Source organism: Lutzomyia longipalpis, chromosome 3 (genome assembly GCF_024334085.1).
Source record: "Lutzomyia longipalpis isolate SR_M1_2022 chromosome 3, ASM2433408v1".
Lineage (NCBI taxonomy): Eukaryota > Metazoa > Arthropoda > Insecta > Diptera > Psychodidae > Lutzomyia > Lutzomyia longipalpis.
Window position 1 is genome coordinate 28,564,941 of NC_074709.1, and position 26,653 is coordinate 28,591,593.

Here is a 26,653-nt window from a genome sequence, read left to right on the forward strand (position 1 = left end):
AAAAGTAACAAATTTTGACTCTTTGAATTCAATTTTTCATTTGTTAATCAGCTAAAACGTCTCGTCCGATTTTAATAAAATTAAACATTCAGTGCCTGAAGCACTTTACCACAAAACTGAAAAACTTTCCTCTATTTACGTTTTTTTTGCTTTGCAAATTATTGTTCAATTAACAATGTGGGGCTCAGTGTGGGAAAAAAGTTGGTTGAAAATGATAAATTCAACCCTTTTTTAGCGTGACAGCCTATAAATGGGAGCGAATAACTAAGCCATTAAATAATTAATTTATTGCATGGCAGCTTGCAATGGTCAGCAATGATATGTCCTCATTATTGATGATTTTTTTTACATCCCATAGATATTTCTTTTTTGCAAATTCATCCATTCTGGGTGATTTATTCAATGTGAAAATGATGCGAATTCTCCATGATTTTTTTCATGATTTAAAAAAAAATATTAAAAGATAAACTTTAAAGCTTCCCCACCCCCGTAACTTTTACCATGAATTTTCAGTCGAATTTTCCACCTCAGTGGAACGTGTCAGTTTTACCTTGGAAAATGCTCTCCCCCCCCCCCTCCTTAAAAAGTTGGCGGAAATACCTTCTAATGGTGAAAGAGGAACTTTTGGCAGATTCCACCGACATTTTCGCACGTGAATATTTCATTGGCACTACCAGGTGAAACCGTGTGTAATTAACATTGATTTTCACGCCTAAGGAAATCTTCCCTTGAGGCCCTGTCGCGCGCGCGTCTTTGGGGGGAAATTTCGCCTTAAAAGGAAAGAAAAATGCCATTTATTCGCACATACATAGTTAGTCATTCAGGTGCTCTTTGAAGGTTAAATGTTCACGTTGTGAGTGATGATGTTTTTGGGACAAATAGACATGCCACGATGAAGGGAGAATGTCGAGGATTTGCCCACGGCGGGAGGGAGAAAAACTCCGACAGAGCACAATGACTGACTCATCATCAGGGTGAGGGTGAGCTCTCAAGAGCTGGTGAATGCCCTCTGCGTTGAGAGCGGGAAATAATGTGAGGGAGTTTTGTGTTATGAAAATTAAACTGAAAAGTTTTGCAAAAAAAATTGTTGGAATATTCAAGAATTTGTTAAATTCGGCTCTTGAAAATGCTCTTAAAGGACTTCTAGATTTGAAAATTCAGACTTCAGAGCTTTTTTAAGCACTGAGAGCTTTCTTTAAGCTCACAAATTGAATATGTGTGTAGGCATTGAAAGCTTCTTTAAATCTTCTAAATTAAAATTAAGATAATTTTTTGAGCCTCACTAAAGAAAAAAAAATACTGAAACATTCAGAACCTAAAAACTTTAAATATATTTCAAAAACTTTCTGAAAAATTCACAAAGCTAAAATTGAGACACTAAAATTAACTTTACACTTTAATTTAGACTCCAGAACTGTGTTCCTAAAATTCAGAATTCAAAGAAAATTGTTAAAAATCGTTAACTTTTGAATTCATAATTCTTATTCAAACTCTAATTCTTTCTAGTTTTGAATATAGTTTTTCCTTCATTCAGAATTTTCCTATTTCTCTCCTTTTCCATCCACAACACTGAAAAAATTAAAACAAAAATTTGGATTTTTAGAAAATTGAATGAATTCTCTAAAATTTAGGGATCTCCTCTGTTGCAGCAAGTGCAATCGTCACCGGAGCCACGCTTCCCCCCAGCTATAAGTGTCCAGAGGCTTGCGCCGCAGGTACAGCGGCAATTGCGTGAGACGCAGGAGCTCATAAAGGATTCCTGTCCGCAAATGTACGCTGCGGGATATGGGAGCCCGGGGCCCCCCATGCGGGCAACCGCGCAGAGCCAGAGAGTCCGCCGTACACCCACCTTGGAGACGCAGTACTCGCAAGAATTGTCGTGATATAGAAACATTATTGAATTAAGTGCATAGGAGGAGTATAGCCTGGAGGATTCTCAATGTCGCCAATTCCCATCCAAGCAGCACACTACCAAGAAATCATCCCAGAGGTGAAGGAAGACACCAACACACACACACCTGTAGCATGTAAGTGATCGCACGTGAGTGATGATGATGATGAAAATACTGCGATGCTGTGTTCAAGGGGACTCTTCTCCTTTTGCCAGGAGGTGACTTCTTGCATCCTCTGCAGATGTTGGTGGAGCAAAAGAAGCCACCTCGATGCAAGAGAGAGCCACGAGAGAGAGTCCCCGCGCATAAATGCCATTTGAGAGGATGATGTTGATTCAAGTTTAGCAGGGTGACAATGGGTGGACAATGGCCTTGTGACTCCCACCCTGTGTTTGTGACCAGAGAGCACGATCTCTGACACTTCTCAATAGACTATTTTTCCGTTTTTTTCTTTCACCTCCATGTGCCACAAGAGCTGAATGCCTCATTTGTTCTTCTTCCCGATGGCAAATTCAATTACCCAACATTTGCGAGACTTTTAATTGAATCACACACCCTGTTTTCCCTCCCCCACACACCTCCTCACCCCCTCTGAGGGGTTGATCAACCGAGAGAAAATCAATACCCGCAATATTCTCGAGAGTGCAGTATGGGAGCTGTTTTGCAATATTATTTTGAAATGAATTTAGCGTTGTATGATTTAATTTAAGCTCGCACCGAAAGCTCTTGAATTTTCTTCTCACATACCTTGAAATGAAAAGGGAAAAGAGCTAGACGATGTTGCATTGGAAATTCTAATGGATGAAAATTCATTTTCACGGCGGAAATAGACTCTTCTCCTGTGTCAAAGAGAACTCATTTCTCCGAAAGGAGCCCCAACCGAAGGTGCTCCCTTTGCAGCCCTTTCACGGAGAGAATGCAATGAGATAGGAGATTTAATTATATTTAAATTTTCTTTGGTATGCAACATAAAAATTCATCCAGGTACGAAGAATTGTCAAGATGAGGCTGATTTGCATGCTAGAGGAGTTCCAGAAAGGCTGCTTTTGGTGAAAAGTTAATGGGGTTGTTTGTCTTTTGAGAAAAAATATAAGCAAGGAAAGGGCTTCAAAGAAACTTTATTTATACAAAATTTGATTTAGTTAAAATAACATTCGTTGTAGGAGTTCAAGAAGTTTACTGAAAAGAACGAAATTAAAGGAACTTCTAACGGTTTCTTTTAACTTTGTTATATTCTGGAATTCAAATTGATTTAAAAGCAACAGATTTGCCTGAATTCAAACGAAAATTCAAGAAGCTAAGAAGCTTCAATTTAAGCTTTTTGTGTTCAATCAAAGCCTTAAATATTCAATTAAAGGTTTCATTCAATCATTTAATTAAAATTTAAATTTTTCAAAAAGAAGCTATAGAGGTACCAAAGGGATTTTTTTCTTCGAAGTAATACTGGATTTTTATTCACTTAATATCTATTAGGAAGCTTTCTCTGTATATATTTTTTAAAGGAGTCTATGTATTTGACAGAAGAATCGTAACTAAGGGAGTTATCACACCTAAAAGCTCCAAGCACTTGATGCTTAAGATTTTACATGTGCAAGAACGAGAAAAAAACAGCATTGGTGTCTCTCTCATACTCACATTGAGGTTATGATGCTCAAACATTTGGAGCTTAAGTGTGATAGCCCCGTAATGCTTTAATTCTCTGCTCCAAATAATGAGAAAAATAATTTCTGTAGAAGATTTGAAGCATTCAAGCAAGAACAAATAACGTTCTTAAACAATACAGTTGAGAAAAAATACAGAAAAAGTGCTCGTTAAATTTTAGAAACACCCAGTGAAGCATATGCTTCATGTTAGAATTAGCCAAACATTTAAATTTATTTTAGAAATAAAAATCAAACAACTAAATAATTCTTATTTTGCTTTGCTCCAGTTTAATAATTTTCTGCAATATATCTCATGGCTGTAAAACATGATTCAAAGTTAACGCAACAGTGAAGAGGCTCCTTTTGATTTTCCTTGTAAATCTCCGTTGATATTTGAAAATTTTGGCAGCTAGAAATTCAAGAACGAATATCAACTTCAATATTTTTTTTTCAATTATTTATCCTTCAATTTTAGCTCTTAATTGAAACTAATTCAAATTAGAAATTTCTTCTAGACCTTCTTGATTTTCTTTTTATTCTTAAATCTTTTCCATTAATTCTAACCCACTAAATTGAATGAGTCACAAAGGCCTCCACCTTGTTGCAAAGGAAAGCTTTCAAATTATTATACCAAAAAGAAAATAAAAATAAATAAATGAAAAGTAAACTGATATGGCAGGACTAGCGAATTATATACAATTCATTATGAAGTAAAGAAAATAAAATTTAAAAAAAAATTCTCAAATTTGTAAATATAGAAAGTACATAGGTGAGAAAATAAGAAAAGAAAAGAAAGAATTATAAAGAAGAAATAATATTATTAGAAATCTCATTTCTTCTCTCTCAAGAGTCAATGTCCGTTTTCTTTTCAAATTAAAAAAAATTCTTTAAAAAAACATTTGTATGAAAGTGCGGCGTTAGTTGATAAAAGATAATGAAACTCTTTTTCTAATTTTTTGAGCAATATACGCGGAGTTTAGTGAAGCGAGTCTTTGCCCATAAATGGTGTGAAAAAAGTATAAATAAAAAAAATGAATGAATTAATTAATTTGCAATCCGTAATACGAATAAGTTTCTGTTTTTTCGTATCACATTCGTGAAGGTGATTGAATTTGTATCTTCAATGAAAAAATCAACAGTGAAACAGTTAACCTAAACCTAATAGGAAAGAGGCCGGAGGGGAAAAATTTTTGTGAGAAAATTCGCAAAGATCCTCACAGAGTGATGGAAAATCATTCAGTTTAAATTGTTTTACCGTTCTTTGGAATTTTTTTAAATATAGCATGGAGGCTCCAAGAAATGCGTGAAATTTAATTTAAAAAAAAATAGAATAATAGAATTCTATTAAAAACAGAAAAAATCTAGTCTTGAGTAAAAATTTATTTCTCAAAGAAAGAAATATTAAGTTCAAAGGAAAATTCTCACAGATTCTTTGGTTTATTTTCTTGGGCTTTTTCTTTGAGGATCTTGTCTTACATTGAAGGAAAAAAATTAAAGAAAAATAAGGAAAAGATAAAGCACCGTCCGTTGTAAAAAAATACCCTCGACTTTTGCGTTCAATCTAATAAGTAAAGAAAAGAAGTAAAAAAAAATAAATAGAAAATGAAGTGTGGGAGTATATAAAAATGAAAATATTGATGAAAAAATTAATGAAAAAAATGATAAAGTTACAAAAAATTGCAATATTATAAAATAATATTAATAAAGTAAAATAAATATTCCAATTAAATTATAAAACTATATAATAAATGTATAAAAAAATTATATAATTTTTATTAAGATGATAAAAAAAAACAGATGAAAAACTATTTAAAGTTAAATTATAAAATAATAAAAAAGAAGAAAAACTGAAGGATAAATTATGAAATTGAAAGAAGAAAAAAAAACAAATCTATGATAGATGATAAATCAAAAAAGATAAAATAAAAAAAATCATTTCTTGCGATTAACTTTAAGCGGCAAATCATGAGAAAGTGAAGAAAGTAAATTAAACCAAACATTGCCCAATTTTATTTTGGGGGAATTGAAAATGATTTATTTCTTTTCTAAAAATTTTTAAAGAAAAAAATCCAAAAAATGGTTCAATAATTAAAAATAAAAGAAAGAATAGATTCAAAGAAAAACATGTGAGGCTTTTATGGAAAAAAAATGGGTCAGATTCTGTTTAAAATCTCAAGTAAAATTATTTATTTTGTGAGAAGAAAAATAGTTAGGTCTGAAGATCTTAAAAAATAGTACTTTCAGCAGATTTCATAGCCGAGATTCTTTCTGTGCTAAAGAAGATAATTTTTAATATTTTTGCCCTTGTAACACAGAATCTTTCCCAATGTTTTTTTAAATTAATTAATGAACCATTCTTTAGGCACAAAATAAAAAAAAAATATTTTTAGTAATTTATCATTTAAAAATCTTTTTTTGTAAAAAGAAATCTCGTTATTTTTTAATCAAAATTTTTCATTTTCTTTACAAAATTAAATGAATCAATTTTAATTCTAAAAATTCATTCATTTCCTTTAAAAATTAAAGAAAAACTCATAAACCAAAGAGTGGCCAAAGTAATGAAAAAAATTGCTTAAAAAGAAATCTATTGAATGACAAAACCACGGATAAAAGACTTGAAGAGAATTAGGAAGAAAAAAAGCTCTATCACTATTAATCTTTCTTATTAGTTAAGGAGCTTTTTAAGACAGTTTTAAGGAGCAAATGAAAAAGAAATTAATAAATAAATTTTAGAAAACAAAAGCATAAAGTAGTCAATTAGAAGAGATAAAAAAAATGTTTCTTTCGGGTTTTTCTTTTGGAAAGGAGTTAAAGGAAATTGCAAAGAAATAATTCTAAATTAATAAAGAAAAACAAAAAAAAAGAAAAATTCCGTGGATGGAGAACAAGAAAAGCCACTAAAATAGCAAGAATAGAAAAAAAAGCAACACATTCATATCCCAAGAACCAAAATAAAGAGAGGCAGAAAAAATGAAGAGAAAAAAAACCAGCAGATTAGCACTCCTTCGGGGTAATTTAGCGTGGATTTAGTCGTGCGTAGGAATTAGTTTCTTATTAAAAAAATATTAAAAAAAAGATTTATGAAAAAACATAAAAAATACTGTGAAGAAAAAATGTCTCGTAGAATAATTTTTATACGTTTTCAGACTTATAAAAAAAGGGTAATACTTTTGTACTTTTTCACAAAAAAGGCACCTCTCTCTCTCTCGATAGGAAAAAAGACTAATAACTGAAATCAAATACAACAAAAAAAAAACAAAGAAATCCAACCTACCGCGGAAGGAATTTTTGAAAAAGAAGTTTGACAGAAAAAAACTGATTCGTGTTTTTTAACTAAATGAGACTCCAAACCACTCACCAATATTTATTATTAATTCTTTTTTATCTATAAACTTAAAATTAATAAAAAGAATAAATCCCTTTTTGTCAAATGAACCAAAAGAAAAACAATTTATTGAAAGTTTTTTTTTAGATGAATTTCTTTTTGAGGAAAAAAAAACAAAGAAAAGCTCTCTGGCGCTTTTTTTCACATGCAAATGGTAGAGTTTGTAAACAAAGAAGAGGAGGGAAAACGTGAAAATTTTCGATAGATTTTCTAATTGTTACGTGTAATAAAAAAAAGGTCAAAAGTTGAATAAAATGAAATTTAAATCCTTTCATCGCAAATTGTTGGCGGCATTTTCTTTAGGTGAGACACTCACTCCTCCCTGGAAAATTATCCCAAATCACGTATTTTCACTAACACTGATAAAAATTCATCACATTTGTCATCGAATTAAAGAAATTCTCAGGAATTCTTCAGCATGAACATTTGAGTGTTTTGCATGAACATAAAATGTTTCACCTTTGGGTCTACGTATGACCCAAAAAAACGCGAAAAGGTTAACCCTTTCCAAATTTTATGAATTCAATTGGATCTCCTATTACAGCTACTTGAGCTACAAAGTTTTCTAAAAAAGATACCAAAGAAATTCTACAGGCAGTAGATTTTAAAAGGATGTGGCCCCAGACTCCCCTATACACTGTTAAATGTTTCACACCGAAGGAAAATTCCCAAGACCCATCAGAAACTGCTTTACCTACACAAAAGTTAGGATAAAGAAAATCAGGATAAGTTTTGGAGGGAAATTCTGGACGAAAAAGCATCGAATAAATTTAAAATTATTTTTGTTCATGTTGAATTTGAAAATAAATAATAAATTAGGGAAATGTAGATAAATTTCTAATAATTTGTACGCCCTTCGTGCACAAATCAAATCGTAAAAAAAATTATGTAAATAAAAACTCAAAAATCTCAGTCTAATTAAAAAAATTGAATTTTTAATAATACTTTGCATTAATGCTTCAACATCAACTTCTAAGCCTGCAAGAACCTCTCAAAAAAACCTTTTTGATGCCTTTAGCCTTTATCTATCGAGAATCAGTCAAGAACACAATTTGCAGCAACCAAAGAAGCTAAAAAATAAATAAAGGAATTGAAACAATCCATTCATTCGTAGTAAAAGTTTTATTCACTCTGATCCACTATCGTGGAAGACATCCACCCCCGTTTGCAGTTGAGCACTCAGGTCGTCTGTTTTCTCCGCTGATGAGGCATTGTACCCAATTTCGTGGTAACGAATGGGGTAGGTGAGTTGATTCCCCTTGTCCCACGTGTAGAGCTCCTTTGAGCGATGGTTGTAGCCAACGGTGGTGGTCTTGCGGAAGGGATTTGTAAAGGCTAAATTCACATCGAGAAGCTTTCCGTGGTAGAGATCCAATGCCAGGCGGATCTTTGTGTTGCGCTCTGTGACGGAATCAATGGCATACAGGACGCCACAGACGATGAACATCTCACCCACGCGTCGATGATTGACGCTGATGTTCCAACTGTAGAGAATATCCAAATTCTGGGCGTCTAGCTTCGCAACGAGCGTATTGTTGGAGCCCTGTGTTGCATAGATGAGCCACAGGCCGTTGTCATCCACACTGAAGTCCACGCTGTTGTACTCCGTCGTGTACAGATGCCCCGATGCATTTGCCACCAAATCCGGGATGTCTCTGTAGGCAACTTGCCGTTCAACGGATAAATCGTAGCGAATGATGCGTGGTTGATTCTTTTCATTGTAGTAAAAGGAACCATTGAGGACGACATGAGTGTTGCCCTGCCAAAGAATTTTATTCATTAGTCTTCGCGTCTCTTGTTATAATTCAATGATGAATAATAAATGATTGAAAAATCCTCCCCGGAAAAATCATTCCATCCTGCTTTATATAAAAATTCAATGAAATCTATTAGAGGAAATATCACACAAAGAATTCAATTTCCTTCCTGAGAGCCATCCCCTTCGAGAAGTTCTTGAGAAAAATGATTTCCTTTCACGCGCAAATAGTGCAGACAGACAGACATTCTCACCTGGAAGGGTCTCTCGAGGCGGTAGCTCTTGGTCGGGATGTTATTCCTGTAGACGGCTTTGTTGGCGTACTCATACAAACGGAAGCTGTCGTTTTCCTTTGTTGCCCAAATCTTCTCACCAACTGCATCATTCTTCGGCGTTGGGTCCTTCAGCCATGCTCCATAGTTCTGTTCTGTGAATTTATGGTACACTGGCTTGCCCACAGCGTAAAGGACGCAGTCTGTTAAAAAAAAACGGTTTTTAACGATTTTTTTTAAAACATAATTTTCAAAGATTTGTCAAAATGTTTGACATTTGGTTTGAAGATAATTCCTCAATCTGTCTGACAGTTTGTAATGGAATCGTTAAGAATTCTTACATTTTTTTTTATATAAAAAAGAACTGTCAAAAAGTTTAATAACTAGAAAGTTATTTGAAAAAAAAGCCAAAATATTGAATTTTTTTTCTTTAGAAATTTTAAAAATTTAAGTCAATAAGAAATAAATTTGAAAAAATATTTGTCATTACATGACAATAATCTTTTAAAATAAATGACAGTTCTTACAAAATCGTAAGAATGATTGACATTTTAATTGTTAAATGTCAAATGTTGCAATTTAATTTTTTTTCAAAGCTTTCGGCTTTCTTTTCTTAGTTTTTACAAGAAAATACCCGCCGAAAGCTTTGAAAATCATAACTGATTTTTTTAAAATGAAATTTTCTTTTATTTCTACTTACCCATTGTCCTGTTGGGAAGTCCTGGATAACTCCTGTTCCCAGTGGCTGTGATACTAAGATGGCCACCAATGAGGTCAAACAGTGAGACTATTGTATCCTTGCATTTGAAATCCCTGCCAAAGCCAAATTTCCGTTAAAATTTCTTTTTATTCCTGAAGAATTTAAGGCAAAAAACTCACTTTGGATCCGGACAATCGGGACAAGGAGGAGGTGGTGGTGGACACAGGTCATCCAGTGATTCCTTCTTGGGCGGCATTGTTCCAAAAACAGCCACTTCAGTGTGCTCCGGCAGTGGACGGATAATGTAGGGATTCCGATCTGGAAGAAAAGACGATTTTCCTTAACTTTTTCAAAACTTTTCTTTTACTGTTTACCTTGAACGTGGAAGACAGCTCTGGTGATTCCCATTTCATTCTTGCTTATGCAATGGTACTCTCCATAATCCTGTGGTTGCATAATTGTCATATTCAGGCGCATAGTTGACTTGTAGCTAATTGCAAGAAAGAATTGTTTAAGAAAATTTGAATTTTAAGGAAATGTTGGTTAAGATTTTGTGCGGGACTTACCCATCAATGTGGGATTCTATCCTATAGCGTCTTCCATGCTCCAGAAGTTTACCTTCTGGGAACTTTTCCCAATACTTAATGGCTTCAGGGAAGGCTTCAATCTTCAGAGGAGAAGGGAATTTTAAAAATTGTCCGTTAAACCTCCATATTTGTTCAAAATAAAAAATTCAATCACCCAGAATTTCGAAAATTGTACCAAAAATGAAATTTTATCCCTAATATTCCCTTTTAAATTAAATGTTCATTTAAAACAATTATTTAGACAATTTTCAATCAACGAAATAAAGCTCCAAAGCAGCAATAAAAAGCTCCTGAAGAAACAAATCATGTGATTGAGGGTAAATTCTTCATTCTAATGAATACCAAATGATGGGGAAAAATAAAAGAAAATTTTCTAATTTAAATAATCGCAATTTCTCTTGCATTTTCCTGCATTCAGTTCATTTAATTTTCTTCCCTGCAGAATTTCCTTTCCATTCGAATCAGCAAATAAATTGTTTCTTCAATAGATTTGTCGCATTCTCTCCATTAATAAAGTTCTCCCTTTGATATTTTTTTCTTTTTGTTTTTTTTCTGCACATTCTTGCTCCATTCTTCTGTGAGGGTGTGTGGTGGTGTTAAAAGAGAAATTGCACCGAGAAATGGCATCATTAGAAAATTCTTTTATGGAACATTTGGAATTTTTCTTCTCACTCCTGCAATTTGTGTGCATCAAGTGAGGAATTTTCTCACAGAGAGCACTGAAACACCTGCCTGGAGTCTTTTATAACATTGTGAGCCCCACCTGCTCATTCAAGCTTAAGGAACGGCCCCCTCAAGGCAACCTTCAAGAAGAAGGCGGGAGGAAGGGAAGGTTTGCTTCGAAATTGCAATAAGTCCACGTCATTTATCATATTTATCCCGAAAATGGGTGAAAGTGGCAGTGAGAGACACGTTAAAAAAATCCACCAAGATTCATGGTTTTGGATGCTATGAGAGATGAATGTCAACCCAACACCTGGGACGTCCTTATCTGCCGCATGGTTGTCATGAGAATTCCCCGCATCCACAACAGAGGATGCAATGCGAATGATTGAAAGTTCTGCCCTCAATTCTCTATGAGATTGCACACTCACCTCACATTCCAGGATTGCATGAGAGCCATTTGATGCATAAACCACCTGATTTCGAACACGAATCAACGGAGCAACTAAAAGGAAGCAGAAAAAAGAGAAATATTCTCGTGAATTTAAAACATTTCCTGTCATTAAAATTATATTAATATCGCATTACAATTTTGAAAATTAATCTACTGTGAAAATGATTCTTTCTTTACGTTATTTAATTCATTATTTTGGGGAAAGTATTCAAGCGGAAGTGAAAGATATTTTTGCAAATGATTGGCTTTGAAAGTGAAGCCAAAATGGCGGCTTTTGGCGCGTCCTTTGTGCTCTCAATAAAAATTGAGGTTATGCTCCTTTCCAGATTTTTAAACATAAAATAGCTTCAACGGAAAATTCTTACAACTAATTATTTAAAAGAAAATTAAGCTAAAGATAAAAAAATTGCGAGAAAACGATTTTTTTTCAATTCAGTGCTGGTTTAAAAGCTTTAGACGCGTCCTTAAAAAATTGAGGTTATGTTTCATTTGAAGACTTTTAAAATTAAACGGCGTGTAACGGAAAAACTTCAGAGATAGAACTTTAAAAAATCCCTAAAAGATAAGAAAAATACAAGAAAACTCCTGAAGATTCAAAAATTATCTCAATTCACAAAATATGATTTATTTGTTTGCAAAATGCATCAAACAACTTGGAAAAATAAATACTATCTTGCGATAAAGGTAGATACTTTAGAAGTAGAAGAACTTCCATTCCGAAAACTTTCTCTCAGAGACAACTTTTATAAAAGGACTTTTCTCACTTTTCCACTAAAACTCCCCCAAAGTTTGTCGCGAAATGTAAATTTTCCTCAAAATTTGCACCAATTATCGCCTTTTCTCAGCTGTGCTTTTTGCCATGAGAAATTATAGAGCAACATTACCACCCCCCGCCCTCTCATCTCTGCAAAAGATACTTTTCCCTCCTTGTGCAAAAAGTCCCATCAAGTGCCAACGAGAGGGAGAGAGTGAGAGGAGTTTTGTGGGAACTTCCGGGAGAGTTGCTGCCGTCAGCAGATTGCAGGCTTGAGCACGTTTATTTTTTTTATTCTCATGTGTGAAGTGCATGAAGAAGGGGTTGGAGGTGACGTATTCAAGAGGAAATCGATGAGGGGTAGGTACTTACAGTGGACTTCGATGAAGAACGTTGCATTGGCAGATGGGGGGACTCCATTGTCAGCCAGACACTGATACGCCCCCATATGCACACGATTGACTTTGGTGATGTTGAGTGTGTGGCCAGACATTGAGGAGGCTGCAAGAGATTTCCCATAAGATGAAAAAAATATATTTAAACGTTGAAATTTAATAAAAAAATCTTTTAGAGATTTTTTAATGATTAAAAAAAATTATTTAAATAACCTTGCCAGGATCCAACGGAAATTGGCAGTCGATCCTCCCTGCGCCATTCAACGTGGGGTTTTGGGGTACCAGTGGCAGCACATCTCAACCTTAGATGATCTCCCTCGTGGACAATTACGGGCTTGGCTGATTCCATTGTTTCTGAACCTTAAAAAATCATCAGGTGAACTTAGAAAATTGAAGAGAGCTTTGGGAGCTTTGAGAAAATGAATAATGTTCAAAATCAAATTCTCTTGTATGTTTTAAGAATTTCTTTCTAATAAATTCTTTTTCAAATAAATCTCAAAAAACTTCCAGAACAGCCTAGATTAATCCCAAAACTAAATCATAATTATATTCAAGAGCTCTTTCAAACTTTTAAAATCTTTAAATCAAAATAGTAAATTACAAATTAGATCCTTAACTTTCCCTTCTTCTATTCTCTGTGGTTTTCAAGCAGACTTCTTGACCAGGATCTTGGCCAGATCAAAAGAACAGCAGCGCAATAAAACTCCAAAAAGTTAATTGTTTTTAAAATCATTTACTCAACACCAGTTTTTTTTTATTGTCATTAAATTTGAAATTCGGGGCAAAAGAAGCCAAGCATGCGGGCAAAGGGCAACGGATTAGAAGTCCGTAAATGGTAGCTGGGGCTTATCGAAGGTAACTGGCTTGTAGATATCAGCACCGCGCCACCCACGGGCTGCGGTGTTGTAATTCCTCCAGTTTGTCGGGGTATAGGCTCCCGCTGATGCGATCCGTGTCTGCGGCATTGGTGCTGCTGCAGGTGGAACCATCTTTGGTTGCTGCGGCAGCCTCACCTCCACTGGGGGTGGAGGCTGGACGGATGGGGTGCGCAAAATAGGCGCACTTGCTTGACGTGGCGGCTCAGCTGGTCGCCGAATGAAGCTTGGGATTGGGTCCTGCTGTGGCGGTGGCTCCGGTCGTCGGATGTAGCTTGGGACGGGATCCTGCAGTGGTGGGATATCCACACGCGGTGGTGGTGCGTAGCTACTGAGCGGTAGCTCGGGTGGGGTGTAAATTCCTGTCAAAGATCCAAAGATTTTATCAGAAAAAGAACTTTTTTTTTGAAAAGAAAACTGATGAAGGAAAGTTTTGGAAAGTATGAGGGCGGCAATGAAATGCGAACGATCTTGCCTGTCTTCCGTTCAAATGTGTCTATGAGTGCCTTCACTGGTACTTTCTGATAGTCCTCATCTGTATTGGTTGCTGTTTCCTGTTCATCATCTTGTACACTATCTTCTGTTTCGTGGTTATTGCAAGCATTGTGAGTTAGAAGCGCATGAGCTGCGATGCTCACGTTGGACTCACCGGGAAGATTGGGTTTTGGGGCATTCCATCCCTGTGCCACATTTGGACGGTAGGCTAGATCACGCCCAAAGTGTCCAGGGGATGGTGGAGCCCTACGTGGGGGCTCTGCAGCACGCATCACCACCGGTGGTGGTGGTTCCGGACGCACCATTGGGGGTTCTGGACGCACCATTGGTGGTGCAGATTGTGGCATCTGGAAGGCTTCATTAACATGGCCTGTCTCCAGAGCTGATTGCCACGGAGACTTGACGATCTTCACCTTTGGCTGAGCGTACTTCTCCTACAAAAAAATTAAGAAGATTGAGCTTCAACAATTTGTTGCATTCCTGAAGGTTTGCTTTTTACCTGAATCTGATTAAGCTTGATATTCTGCTGTGCACGCTGAACTCCAAAGTCCGTAAAGGCCGGAGGGACATTGTGGCATGCCGAAATGGGTGTTGTTGGAGCTGATTGCCTCGAAGTCTCATCAACAACCCATTTCTCGGACTTCTTGCGACGCTTAGCGAAGAGTTCAGCACCTATTGGGAGATAGACGGTGGTTAGCATAGGTTTCTATGGACCTATGCTAACGGCAACTACCTTTGCCTCCGGTTGCTTGGAGTGCATTAACAACTTCAGCACAACGATCCGGGGACAGAGGGGTTGGATCAATGAGGACACCCTGCTTCCTCAGTGTCTCCAAATCCTGCACCTGCCCACGTGGATTCATCACCAGCTTCAACGGTAGCTTCTCCTGTACGCGATGACTGTAGGACTCCGAAGACTCCTGCACACTTGAGCTGTACATAACTTGAGCCTTACCTGTTTTCAAGGGGTGAAAGCGTTGAAACAACCAATGCTTGACGGTGGGTCAAGCGCTGGTTGCTCGACGCATTCAGTAGTTGAGAACAACAACAATGGTGTGTGTGGAGCATGCTAGTCCCGATTCAAGGGAGGAGTCACAAATCTCACCTTCACCCTCGTGTACCCACTTCACAGATCGCTTCTTCCGATTCACGTACATCGACTGACCCTTGGAGTGTTGATTACTGATGTCACTCAGCGAGTGGCTTATCCTCCTTGCCAACTCCACTTGATCCTCCACCGTTGGATGGAGGACCGGCGAGTAGAACGAAGATGAAGCATACAGTTTGCCTGCGCTTAGCAGAGATCGCAGATCAATATTTTTTCTTAATATACTTTAAAATCCTTTTTCATTTTCTTAATAAATTTTGATTTTTCTTTAATTTTTCTGAATTTGTGTCGCAGAAACAACGCCGAATTAATTTTCTCAATTTAGACTTTTAAATAAATATGCGTGTGGGCACACAGCTTCAACCATGCGTGGATTGACGAAGCTTCATTTGCGCAATGAGAACTGCAACAGCAGTGTGCAGGCCAAGCGCATAAGCCAAGTCAATCATGTTGAAGCCCACACCCTAAAGTGAGGTCAATGATCGCGGATGACCATCTCAATGTCTCAGGGAAGGTGCTGTGTGTGGCATGCGAGGATACGCCAATTAAGTGACATAGATATTTTGTTATTAACAACAAAGAAGTATCCTGGGGGTGAGTCATAGAGGGTGAAGTAGCAGAGAGAGAGACAGAAGAAATAATTTTCATTTTCATGCGAGACATCGAGACAGTTTTCCTCCAAGATTAAATTAGCAAAAAAAAAATCTCAAACGTCGTTTCTCAACACCTGATACGTTTTTTTTCTTTTAATAGTGTATGCGTGTGGATCTTACGTTGTCGCTGTGGGAGAATCTCCTCGGCATCTGTGGCCGGTGTGAAGATCTTCTGTAGATCAACAACTCGCGGTCCATTCTCTTTGTCGCCCTCCGACGCCTCCCTGGCGTCATCCTGGAATTTTCGTGATCACTTGTTATGGAAATAAATGTATTTTGGGGAAGTCAGGGGAGGTGCAAGCCTGGAGCGCATCTCACCATGTGCCAGATTTTTTTACTGAGCGACGTGAGGAATTCGCGCTTAGTGGGATCGTATCGATCTGAGGGTTTGAAACCCCGACTCTTGATCACTGTGCAATTGGAGGCGCTCTGGGTGCGCCTGAGACGTGCCAGCGGGGGCGCCATCCGCCAGATCCACTTCACTTTCTCACAACACACACCCAACCACACTGCCACGTCCCAACGTACAAACTGAGCTTTTCTGGGTATTTTTGGCATGCTCCAACAGTGTCCAAAAATAAACCTGACCCCCGACACGCACGCGTGATGCAAGAGCCACAACAACCACCCTGTGCTCAGGCGCACAATTGCGTGAATTGCGGTGCTGCTTAAAGTTCGTGGACCTTATTTTCATTTCTTTCATCCTCATTTAATGAAGCTCTTCTTGGCTCTTCTTAACGTTTTCTTTGAATTTTGAATATAAATCAAAATTCAACGACAAGAAAACAGAAAAGTTTAGACGGAATTTTAAAATAATTTCCGTTAACGTTTTACGCATCAACAAATCGAGTTTCTGAGCTTCATTAAAACTACAGAGAAAAACAGATCCACAAACGTACACCACAACCCCCAACTTACATTTCTTCCAGAACTAAGTGGAGGGAGGATCGGTGCTTGAATGGGCACTTGAACAGGTGCTTGAACAGGCGGTTGAATAGGTGCTTGCACAGGAGCTTGGACGGGCACTTCAATCTGCACAGGAATGGGCACATCAGGGCCATCTTCTGTGATCTGACGATCGATGTCATTGATTATTTCGTGGATGGTCGCTTTGATGCTATCCTGCTGAATCTCACCATTCTGTGATGGCTTCTCAGGCGGCTGCTCTGGAGGAGATGACTGTACAGATGTTTCCTCGACCACCTGCAATTTCTTTGTTTCAGTTTCCTTAACTTTATCTCCTCCAGCATTGCCTTCTCTCTCTTTCTCAACTGTTGGCTCTGCAACGCCATTTGCTTCGGCTTTTACTTCCGACGATTTACTCTCAACCTGTTGCTTTACTTCTTTAACTTCTTCAATTTTTTGTTCTGGTTTCTTTTCGATCTTCTCTTCAATTTTAACATTTTCCTCAATCGTTTCTTTTGGTTTATCTTCAACTTGTTCCTTTGGCTTCACTTCGTTTCGTTGGACTGGTTTCTCTTCGATCTCCGGCTCGGATTCCTCTTCTTCTTCTGATACTTCTTCTTCTTCTTCAGACTTTTCAGCTTCCTTGGTTACCTGTTCTTCTTTTGCTTTCTGCTTCACTTCCTGAACTTCTACTTTCTTCTCCACAATCTTCTGTTCTTTAACGTCTTCTTTCTTCTCAGCAACTACTGGCTTAACTTCTTCCTTTTTCTCAGGAACTGCTGCTTTTACTTCTTTCTTTTCAACAACTACCGGCTTAACTTCTTGCTTTTTCTCCACAACTTTCGTTTTCACCTCTTTAACTTCAGTTTTCTTTTGAACCTGCTTCGGAACTTTCTCCTCTTTCGTGGTTTTCTTTTTCTTCTTCTTCACAATTTTCCTAACAATAACAACCTCAGTGGACGACGATGAAGCTTCCTCGGCATCATCCAGCTCATCTTCTTGCAATTCTTCTTCTTCGACAATTTCTTCAACTTCTTCAACCTCCTCGACTTCTTCGTCGGATGTTGCATCACCGTTCACATCTGAACCTGCCTGTGGGAAATCAAAGGATGATCCAAGTTCCTTTTTTTTCATTTGATGATCAAGCAAAGGCCAAGCAAATAGAAGACAAAACCAGCGAGAGAGAGAGAGAGATTGGCGAACACGAGAAGAGACAGAAGCCATCAGAGCTTTAAGGGAACGATTTAAATTCAAAATAAAAAGAAAATTTTGAGAAAAAATAACTAAAATCTACACTAAAGGAATTTAAAGGATTTTTTTTAATTGAAAATTAAATTGTTGAATTTTTGTGAAGATGTTTGATTTAATGTTAACGTCTGCTGTTTAGCTGCAGAGTTTTTCTTGGTCTGTATATTAAATTAAATAAAAAGAAACATTAAACACAATTATCGTCAAGTTAATGACGATTCTCTAAAGAATGTATTGAGAATATTTGATAAAATTATCAAATTTACGTTAAAATTTGAATTTAATTAATAAAATTCAGCATAGTTTGAGCATAATATCAGCTGATTTGTGCTTGAAGGCTAATTAAAGCCCAAATCCCATCCAAAAAAATAAATCAACACCTGAAATTAAAAAAAAACTGGGGGATGTGATGATGTGAAAGATGGCCAGGAAGGCGAAAAATGGAGGAAATAAGTCTTTTGGGAAGTTGCAATAAAACATGTGAGATTGTAAATATGTCGTTATGGCATTCCTGATGTAATTTCATCAATGAAAATAGATCAATGATTGTCTTGGCACGATTTCAGAGCATTGGACAAAAAATGCTTAATGACGCCGAATCGCGCGAAAATAGGAGGAAAATATAAGGCGTACCCGCAAAAATAAAACAGAGCCAGCGATCGGGCACAGCAAGTGTCAACAAAATGGATTGTGTTAGAGGAATTGGAGGAGCACACACAGTGTGGTGGAGCAATATAGAACTGCCTATAGTGGGGCCCCCGTGGGTGGTTTTTGAAGAAGAAAAATCGGAATCTTCACACACAGAAAAAAATAAACCTCGGTCAGCCGCAGTGATCTCTCTCCAATTAAGAAAACCCCCGAAAAAGCAAAGCGACAGAAAAAAAGAAAGGCCCTCGCTTATCGTTTTCATTATTTTTCTTCTCATCTTTTCTTCTTTTTTTTGCAAATTAAAATCAACTTTTATTGTCTCTGCACATTTTAGTGGTTTGAGGCATTTTCCTTCTTACAACAAAGTAGAAACATATTTCATCTTAAGAATACAATGATGTATTTTTAGAATAACATTCACATACACACGGAAAATTCGTAGAGATGCTCTACTATGTACTTGTAATAGTAGGAATATCACTTACAGGGTGATTCCCTCGAAATGCATTTAAAAAAAATGCTCGAAATGCACGAAGGGAATTATCTTCAATTCAAAGGAACTTTGCACTGAGGCTCCATCTGTTTTTATAAGATGGGTGTGGTTTGTTCATTGACCAATTAAATCGCAGCTTATGTGTGCTTTTAACGAGTAAATGAATAAGAAGAAGAATAAAATCTACTCTGTGATTGGCTGATAAACTCAAGAAGACTTTTCATTGATTCCCGAGTTTTTTTTTTCTTAATCTGAAGTAGCTGTAGTGCAAAGTTTCTTTGGAGATACTTGAAAGATATTTTAAAAAAAAATCTTGAAGAAAGAATGCAGTTCTATATTCCTCGAAGATTTGTTTCAAAACAAATTCGATAATTCAAAAATCAGAATTCAAAAAATAAAATTCAAAAAAGTCGTCGCAAAAAGGCATTTGAGGGATGCAAAAAGAGAGAGAGAAAAAAACATACAAAAATCAGCACAAAAACCAAAAAAATAGTCAAGCGAAAAAATTGTCTCTTGTCACGAAAAATTATTCTCTAAAAGAATTTGGAAGAATAAAAATAAAGAATAATCGTTTAGAATATAGAGTTTACCTTTTTTCGTTCTTAAAAATGAGAACAATAAAAGAATAAATTCAAAGGAATTAATTTTTTGAAATAATTTTTCTCTTGATTTGTTTTAAATGATATAATTGATAAGAATTACGGAAATGTTCTGAATAAGCAATTATTTCTAAAAATCTAAAATTCAAATTATTATTTTATATCACAATTATGAAGTTTTGAAAAAAATTTCTAGATAAATTATTATAAAACATTTTTGTGAAATAATTTAATAAAAGAATTTCAAATAATTCAAAATATATATTTTTTTTAAATTCTAGGAATGTGAAAAGATAGTTAAGGAAAATTTATATACTAAAAAAAATTCTAGACATTGTTTGAATTCATTAAATTAATAAAATAAAGTCTTTACGGGAGAGGGAAATGTTGTGCATCTGATCATTAATCTTCCTACATGTTTTGACCAACGTACAATGTTTGCCATCCATAAAATGATTTTCTTAAGCAATAAAAAACACATAAATTTAACAGAGCTTTCCGCGATAAATGAATAAATATAAATTTCATAGTAAGTGGGTTTAAGCTTTGAATTGTTTCAGCTTGATTTTCTACTTTAAATTTTTTGTAAAATCAAAAGAAATAAGCTTTGTAAGATTTTTCTACCCTGTGGAGATTAAGGATTTTATATCTTACTTTATGGTAAGTGTGGCAGATTTTTCTCTACAAATTAAATTACAAAATAAGTTAAAAAGCTTTTTTTGATAATTTGAATTTATTTCTTTTTTTTTCGTCCTGTCCTGAACCAAACTTTGAAATTAATTTAACCTGCTGGCCGCCAAGACCTTGGAGCTTCCTTAGAGCGCCAAGGTGGGGTCGTTGAACGACCCCAAGAAGGAAGTCGATTTTCTCATAAACTATAAAACCGGGAACTGTCGGGTCACTACCTTTAGACTCCTTATATAGTCCTCTTGCCCCTTGCATCACAAATTCGCCACCCGGAAACACGCAGAAGAAGATATTAGGGAAAAACATTTTTCACTCATTTTTCACACTTTCTTCGTGAGAAATTTGCCACGAAGTTGACCGCAACTGCTATTTTTTTTCACTACTTCCCCACATTCCCCTCACTTCCCGCACCGTGATAAATGGCAATATTTCTCGAATATTCTTTATTGTTTTGCAAATTTATATGCTTCTAATTATGTTTTATGTTGTTTATGTTACTTTTTCGCGATAATTCTGACACTGAGATGGTAAAGTGAGAAAGTAAACACAACCCTTCAACCCCCTTCAATCATATGATTTATGATGTGACTAACTTCATTCTAAGAAATTTTCCGCAGCATGGCCGTTACACCAATTTTTGAATTCCCTTCTTCTACATTTTCCTTAATAACTTTTCTTGTGGTGGACGGATTGAGCTGAAATTTTTACACAACCTCCTCAGATAACCAAAGAACTTATTTTCAAAAGATGGGAATGGTATCTTTTATATTTATGGAGATATAACACGAAATATAGCGCTGGGGTCGTTCAACGACCCCGCTTGGCGGCCTAGAGGTTAAAAAATGGAGACTTTTAACGCGTCCTTTGGATTATAAATCAAAATTGAGGTTATGTCCGCCTATGGAGATTTTTAAACAATAACAGTCGTTAAAGAAAAATTCTTAAAATTCTCCTGAAAATCTTAGAACAAGAAAACAAGCTATTGAAGTCTTAACTCCAGAATTCACCACAAACTTTAACTTTCTTTGAAAACTTTCTTTAAAAAAAAACTCATTTTTCCACAACAAATCATAAAATAAATCAAAAAGCATTTTGTAAAATATTTTTTGACCTCCAGTGTTGTATTTTGGTTCGTAAACCGAAACAAACAACACAGAGATGTTGAAAGTATGTAAATTGACTCGTAAAAAAATGTTAATAAAAGAAAGTTCTTGAGGAAAAAAACGCGTTCCATTTTCTCAAAGACGACGGTTGTCGCTGTCAATTAATTTCCGGTCTTTTAGAGCTCAATGGCGCCACACTGTGAAGGTCAATTTGCTTATAAGTTTTTTTTTCACGAAAACTGTGCCACTCTTACTTTAATTCCTTGACCTTTGGACGTTACATATTTCTTCTTTTAAACGGAGCCACTTCTTTGGCAGAAACAAGCAATAAATCACAAGAAAGGGAAAAAGGTAAACTCTAAATTCAACGGATTTTGCTTCATTTTGAATTTTTAGAGAAATTTTTCGGCGCGTAGAAAATTCAAAAAAAAAAAATGAGGGCCACCCTTTGAATGGGGGGATGGCGCCAAAATTGCGTGTGTTTTCGTGTCAAGAGGTCAATTTGGTGCGTCTCTCAGACGTAAGGCTCAAATGTGAGCCAATTCCGCGGGGGATGATGACGCCGCAACGAGACGAATCCTTTCGAAGGGAACTCACCGAAGTTGCACTAACTGACGACTTTTCCGTCGCGACGCCCTCATTGACGGTTTTTTCAACACTCTGGGCAACAGTCTTTGACGTGGTGGTCGACACCTGTCCCGTGGAAGTCTTCCGTACGTTACTCTGGAAGATGCAGAGAAAAAAAATGGCCTCCGTACTGAATTTTTCTCTTCACAGAACTCAAAACTCTTCAATTCATACCTCCTGGGAGTTTTCCGTCACCTCACTCTTGACCGTTGTGCCTTCCTGTGTGGCCTCAGTTGCCTCCATTGCAGGACCCAAATCCCAGATTGTGCACAAAACCGAAGAAAAAAATTTAAAAATTAAATCACAGAAAATCCACGATAAGCGCGCCTGGTGATTCCGCCCAGACTGCAGAGAATGCCAGAAAACTCCTCGAGCGTACAAAAATAGTCCCTCCACAGCGCATGATCTGGCTGACTTTGAAAACGTCTGGCATCCGGCCAGGATTCTCGAGATACTCCAATTGAGATTAATGTGGCGTTTTGGCTCATTCAACTCTCCTGCGCACAATAGAATTGCGCCAATATTTGCTCGCTGGGAAATTTTAATCATCCTCCACGGATTTTCTAACAATTTTCCCAGCATTTTCCTTACTATTTAATGGGTATTTTGGGATTTAAATTGAGTTTTGCGTGGAGAATTCTTTGAAAGTGGGAAATTCGGGGAAAAATTCATTGGAAAATTTCTTTTTTAATAAATAAATTAAATTTATTGCGTTCTTTTAGTTCTTTTTCGAGTCATTTCTGATGAAAATACTTTCTCTTCTGTCTCCCAACGGCCTCATAGCCGAGACACATTTTGTGCTATACAGTTTGTGAAAAGAAAAGAAAATTTTCCGCAGAATTAGAGCTAAAACTTACCTAAGAAAACTCCTTCAAATGGCTTTCACAAACACTTTAATCCTTCAGCACAAACACTTTAAATTTTTTAAACTAATAACAACGTTTAAAAAAAATCCAAGCTCTCAAATAAATATTATCCACAGAGCTTAACAAATCCGCCCGAAGGTTCAAACTTCAATGCACTTCACGGTTAAATAAAAAAAACTAAAATCAATATTGAATTTAAGTATATGAAAAATCTCCCATAAAACATGGACAACGGTACACATAAAAGTCAATGAATGGGAGTATGTAGAAAGGCTCTTCACCTGAATATTGCAAACATATATTCCACCGTGGAGAAAATCGAGAAAATCCCATGGAGTGCTTTTCGTGAATATCTTGTGTACAATTTTCTGCAAAAAGGAAAAATTCTGAAGCACCCCTCAAATGGCATCATCGTGATTTTCCCTCAATGTGGTGACACCATTGTTGGGATATTCAATGTTGGAGTTGTGAAATTTGTCGTACAACCTTCTCTCAAAGAAAACCACAGAGTCTAATCTTCTATTCCCTGACCTGCCCTTTCAAGGACTTCAAGGACCTTGCATTTACAACCCTAAAGTTAATTTTCCAAAAGAAGAATCTTACGTAACGTTATTTATAGCATTTTATGTTGGATTTTTATACTAAAACTTATTCATAAATTCTTCCAAAAGTCTTGAGATTCTTTGATCAGAGATAATTGAATTTTTCATTCTTACCTGCAATCGATGGGGGGATGAGAAGTTCACTTGAGAATGTTCCATTAACTTTGACTTTCCACGCATTTATTCCCGGAATCCCGGGTGTCCCGTTCGTCCCTGGCTTTCCAGGACGTCCTCGTGGTCCAGAGAGACCTACCAAGATCAGGGAAAATTGTAAGAACATTGCAGGATTTTTTGCTAAATAGAATGAGTTTAACGCAGATAATCTTTGTGATTTATTTGTGTTTGAAAGTGAAACGAAAATGGCGGCTGTTAGAGCGTCCTTTGCGTTCATTAAGCAAAATTGAGGTTATATTACATTATTAAATTTTTTAAATTGAAACCGCCTTTAACAGAAAAATCTTATTGTTAGAGTATGATTAAGAGAAACTCTTCAAAAATCCAGAAAATTCTCACAATTATTAAACAATTATTCAATAGAAGAAAGAATTTCTGCAGAGTTAAATTTTTTTAGGCGGTTTATCTTTAAAATTTAATATAATTCAAGAATCCACCAAAAGGTTCCACAGAATATTGCTCAAATACAGCTCATTGTGAGATATTATAAAGGAATGTCTTGTGCAAGAAAAGTGGCATTTCATTCGAGAGATTTGGTACATAGAAGCTCAAAGAGACCTCGAGTGTTTCATCAATTTCATGCAACTCACAGGGTTCACTTTTGACTCAAAACATTGCACAATCGCAACGTAATTTTTCTTTCAACGAAATTCCCTCTGTGCACACAATATTTTGCACTCAAGAAAATTCCATGCATTTTCTCAATCTCCCTTCCCTTTCAGTCTTTTGGGGGTGAATTTTCCTTGCAAAAGACACTTGCGCTGGCATGGAATTTCACCTCAAAGACATTGTGTGTTCCCTACAAAGGGGACATACCAAAAAGGAGGATGCAAAGAGGGCAAAGAGAGCAGTCATTGTACACAGCAGTGTTGATTTACAATATTTGATTTAGTTTTGCATGCGAAATCGACTCCATTTGTTACTCAGCGTCGTCTTTGGCATGCACAGAATTCTTTTGCATCTCCCCTACCATCCTCTAAAACTTTCTGAATGGAAAAAGCTTGAGGTGGAAATGCAATAATAAATTTTTCACAGTTTCCTTCTGTATATAGTGAATGGAAAAAGTGGAAAAGGCATTAAAATTTATAGAACTTTGTTTGATCGAAGCGAATTTTCGTTGCGCCCCCTCCCCCTCGTAGTTTATTGGCCTCATAAAGAAATGCAGTGTAACTACAAATTTTTTATTGCTTATCGATTAAAAGACAAGCTACAAAATCCACGGAAAAATTGACTTGTTAGATTTTCTCATTTAACGAATCCAAAAGAAAAACTCCCAGCAAGTGATTAAATGAAAATCTAAAGGAGATTTATTGACTTTTCTGCGCAAACTTTTTGAAGAGCGTGCCTCCCTCGAGGCGACACGTGCTTTGACACAATATTCATAATGAAAGTTTTATACGGGCATAGACATAAAAAAAATGTTCACGACCCTTTTACATTTTTTGTGTGCTTTTGCTATGAAAATTCTTTTTACTGCACTTAAAAATATACAAAAAAAAAATCTTCAGCAACTTTTTAACTTTATACGCAAAAAGTTCTTTTTGTGAAATTGATAATAAATTACGATGGATATTTTACGTGTCTTTTTGAAATAAAAGAAATGCTTTTGGAGTAATTTTTCTCAGAAGATTCTCATCAAGAATTACGGAGTGTGTCATATTTTTAAATTTTACTGGATTAATACAAATTTTTAGAGATTATTTTTGTCTTACCTTGAGTTCCAGGCAATCCTGAAGGTCCTGGTGGTCCAATTGGGCCAGGAAATCCTGCAAAATAAAAAAAAAATCTCCGCATTAATAAAACATTCCCTTACATATTGCAAGGAATCGATTGCAAGAACATTTCCTTTTCTTTTTTTTCTCGTATCGAGCACAAGAATTTATGCCATCAAACCAATTCAATGAACTGTTGGGGGAATCTAAATGGAGCGTAGAACCTACGAAAATTCCATTCTACTGTATGGAATCTTTTGATTTAACTCCATGGCGCGATGCAACCGAACGATGAATACTAATGACTCCATCGAGGAAACGTGACCAGTATTGAGGAGATTCTACTTAAGGATTCTATTTATTACACACATACTCATTTTCCAATCTCACGGCATGACACTGAATTGCAATAGTCTGACCAAAAACGGGGTCAGAGAGAGAGGGCAATTAAAGTAATTGAAATGAGAGAGTATCGATGAAATTTTAATTATCCTTTTGGGATGTGTTTCAGCAAAATTAAACTGAGAGGCTTAAATTCAGCTGATGATCGTTCTTTTCCATCTCTCTTCTGTTTAGATGGATGAAATATAAAAGATTTTCTTTTATAGCACAAAATGCGTCGCAGCTATGAGGTCTATATGTACTAATTTATTTAGAACTGTCTTATTTCTCAATTCTTCTAAAGTTATTCTGTAGATATTTTCTTTCAATAAATTATGAGATTAATTCTGTAGCAATAAAGTTTTTTTCCTTCAATATAATCCGTGAATTTCTGGGATTTCATGTGAAGAATTTTAAGATTTGGCAGTTCTAAAAAATTAGTACAACTCAGGCAGTTGAGACACATTTTTCGCTATAAAAATTCTGGTAATGAGAACAGAAAAGATAAAAATATTCTTTATAAATTCTTTCCCTAAAACTTCTTTTAAAATGTTTAAATTTCTAGAAAATAAATTGAAATTCTAACCATCTAAAACTCTTTAGAACATCAACTTATCTCAATTATATACAAAGAAAACGCATAAAGTGTCGAAACAGAAGATACCTTTCTTGTTCTAAATTGAGTACAAGAGACAAACAAATTGCACGGGAAGTGCACGATTTATTCCTTCTCCGCTAACATTTTCTTCTATTTATGCCAAAGCCCTAAAAGCACGAGTAAAAGCTCTGGTGAAACATAAAAAATTCACACGAAGAAACTCATAGGAAGCTTTCAGAAAATTTAGCAAATGTATTGAGCAATTACCGACCAATTACTTTTCCAATGCGACTCCCCGTGAATTTTCCCATCTAATGAAATTTTCCATAAAATTAATATTAACATCTATAATTTGGCGGAGTTAGGTACATAGCAGT

The 26,653-nt window shown here is 36.0% G+C and overlaps 3 protein-coding genes across 6 annotated transcripts in view; 1 reads left to right on the forward strand and 2 right to left on the reverse strand.

Annotated features, from left to right (window-relative positions):
• LOC129793654 (uncharacterized) overlaps positions 1-7,201 on the forward strand; it is a 30,125-nt gene extending 22,924 nt beyond the window's left edge. For 2 of the 3 annotated variants that reach the window (XM_055833823.1, XM_055833824.1), the window contains exon 7: positions 1,632-7,201. In XM_055833823.1, coding sequence (XP_055689798.1) covers positions 1,632-1,883 — 252 coding nt within the window. In that variant the 3' untranslated portion in view covers positions 1,884-7,201. The remainder of the gene's footprint in view (positions 1-1,631) is intronic. The other variant, XM_055833825.1, reaches the window with a different exon arrangement.
• An 822-nt stretch (positions 7,202-8,023) lies between these two features.
• The window catches only part of LOC129793643 (uncharacterized), a 41,496-nt gene continuing 22,866 nt past the window's right edge, over positions 8,024-26,653 (reverse strand). Inside the window, exons 6-16 of the mRNA XM_055833808.1 lie at positions 25,298-25,351; positions 23,526-23,660; positions 12,715-12,861; positions 12,479-12,607; positions 11,330-11,403; positions 10,215-10,315; positions 10,023-10,138; positions 9,828-9,966; positions 9,649-9,761; positions 8,931-9,151; positions 8,024-8,679 (exon numbers count right to left, since the gene is read on the reverse strand). Of these exons, the coding sequence (XP_055689783.1) occupies positions 8,047-8,679; positions 8,931-9,151; positions 9,649-9,761; positions 9,828-9,966; positions 10,023-10,138; positions 10,215-10,315; positions 11,330-11,403; positions 12,479-12,607; positions 12,715-12,861; positions 23,526-23,660; positions 25,298-25,351 (1,862 nt within the window). The 3' untranslated portion in view covers positions 8,024-8,046. The remainder of the gene's footprint in view (positions 8,680-8,930; positions 9,152-9,648; positions 9,762-9,827; positions 9,967-10,022; positions 10,139-10,214; positions 10,316-11,329; positions 11,404-12,478; positions 12,608-12,714; positions 12,862-23,525; positions 23,661-25,297; positions 25,352-26,653) is intronic.
• On the reverse strand, positions 13,215-22,307 carry LOC129793642 (titin). Of its 2 annotated transcripts, XM_055833805.1 has the most exons (9): positions 22,118-22,302; positions 21,914-22,039; positions 16,551-17,630; positions 15,753-15,867; positions 14,977-15,159; positions 14,605-14,826; positions 14,371-14,543; positions 14,026-14,305; positions 13,215-13,738 (listed from the first exon to the last, which is right to left on the reverse strand). In XM_055833805.1, the coding sequence occupies exons 1-9, from the start codon at positions 22,184-22,186 to the stop codon at positions 13,320-13,322; spliced, it is 2,667 nt and encodes an 888-aa protein (XP_055689780.1). In that variant the 5' UTR covers positions 22,187-22,302; the 3' UTR covers positions 13,215-13,319. The 2 variants fall into 2 exon arrangements, with proteins under 2 accessions (XP_055689780.1, XP_055689782.1); XM_055833807.1 differs by lacking the exon at positions 14,977-15,159 and having other exon boundaries at positions 22,118-22,307.

What these genes read in the sequence shown, in the direction of transcription:
- LOC129793642 (XM_055833805.1), bottom strand. Translation starts at nt 22,186, where the DNA reads ATGGAGGCAACTGAGGCCACACAGGAAGGCACAACGGTCAAGAGTGAG. An exon ending in TGACGGAAAACTCCCAGGAG is followed by an intron (nt 22,040 to 22,117) that starts GTATGAATTGAA and finishes TGCATCTTCCAG; the next exon opens with AGTAACGTACGGAAGACTTC. An exon ending in GATTCTCCCACAGCGACAAC is followed by an intron (nt 15,160 to 15,752) that starts GTAAGATCCACA and finishes TGCTAAGCGCAG; the next exon opens with GCAAACTGTATGCTTCATCT.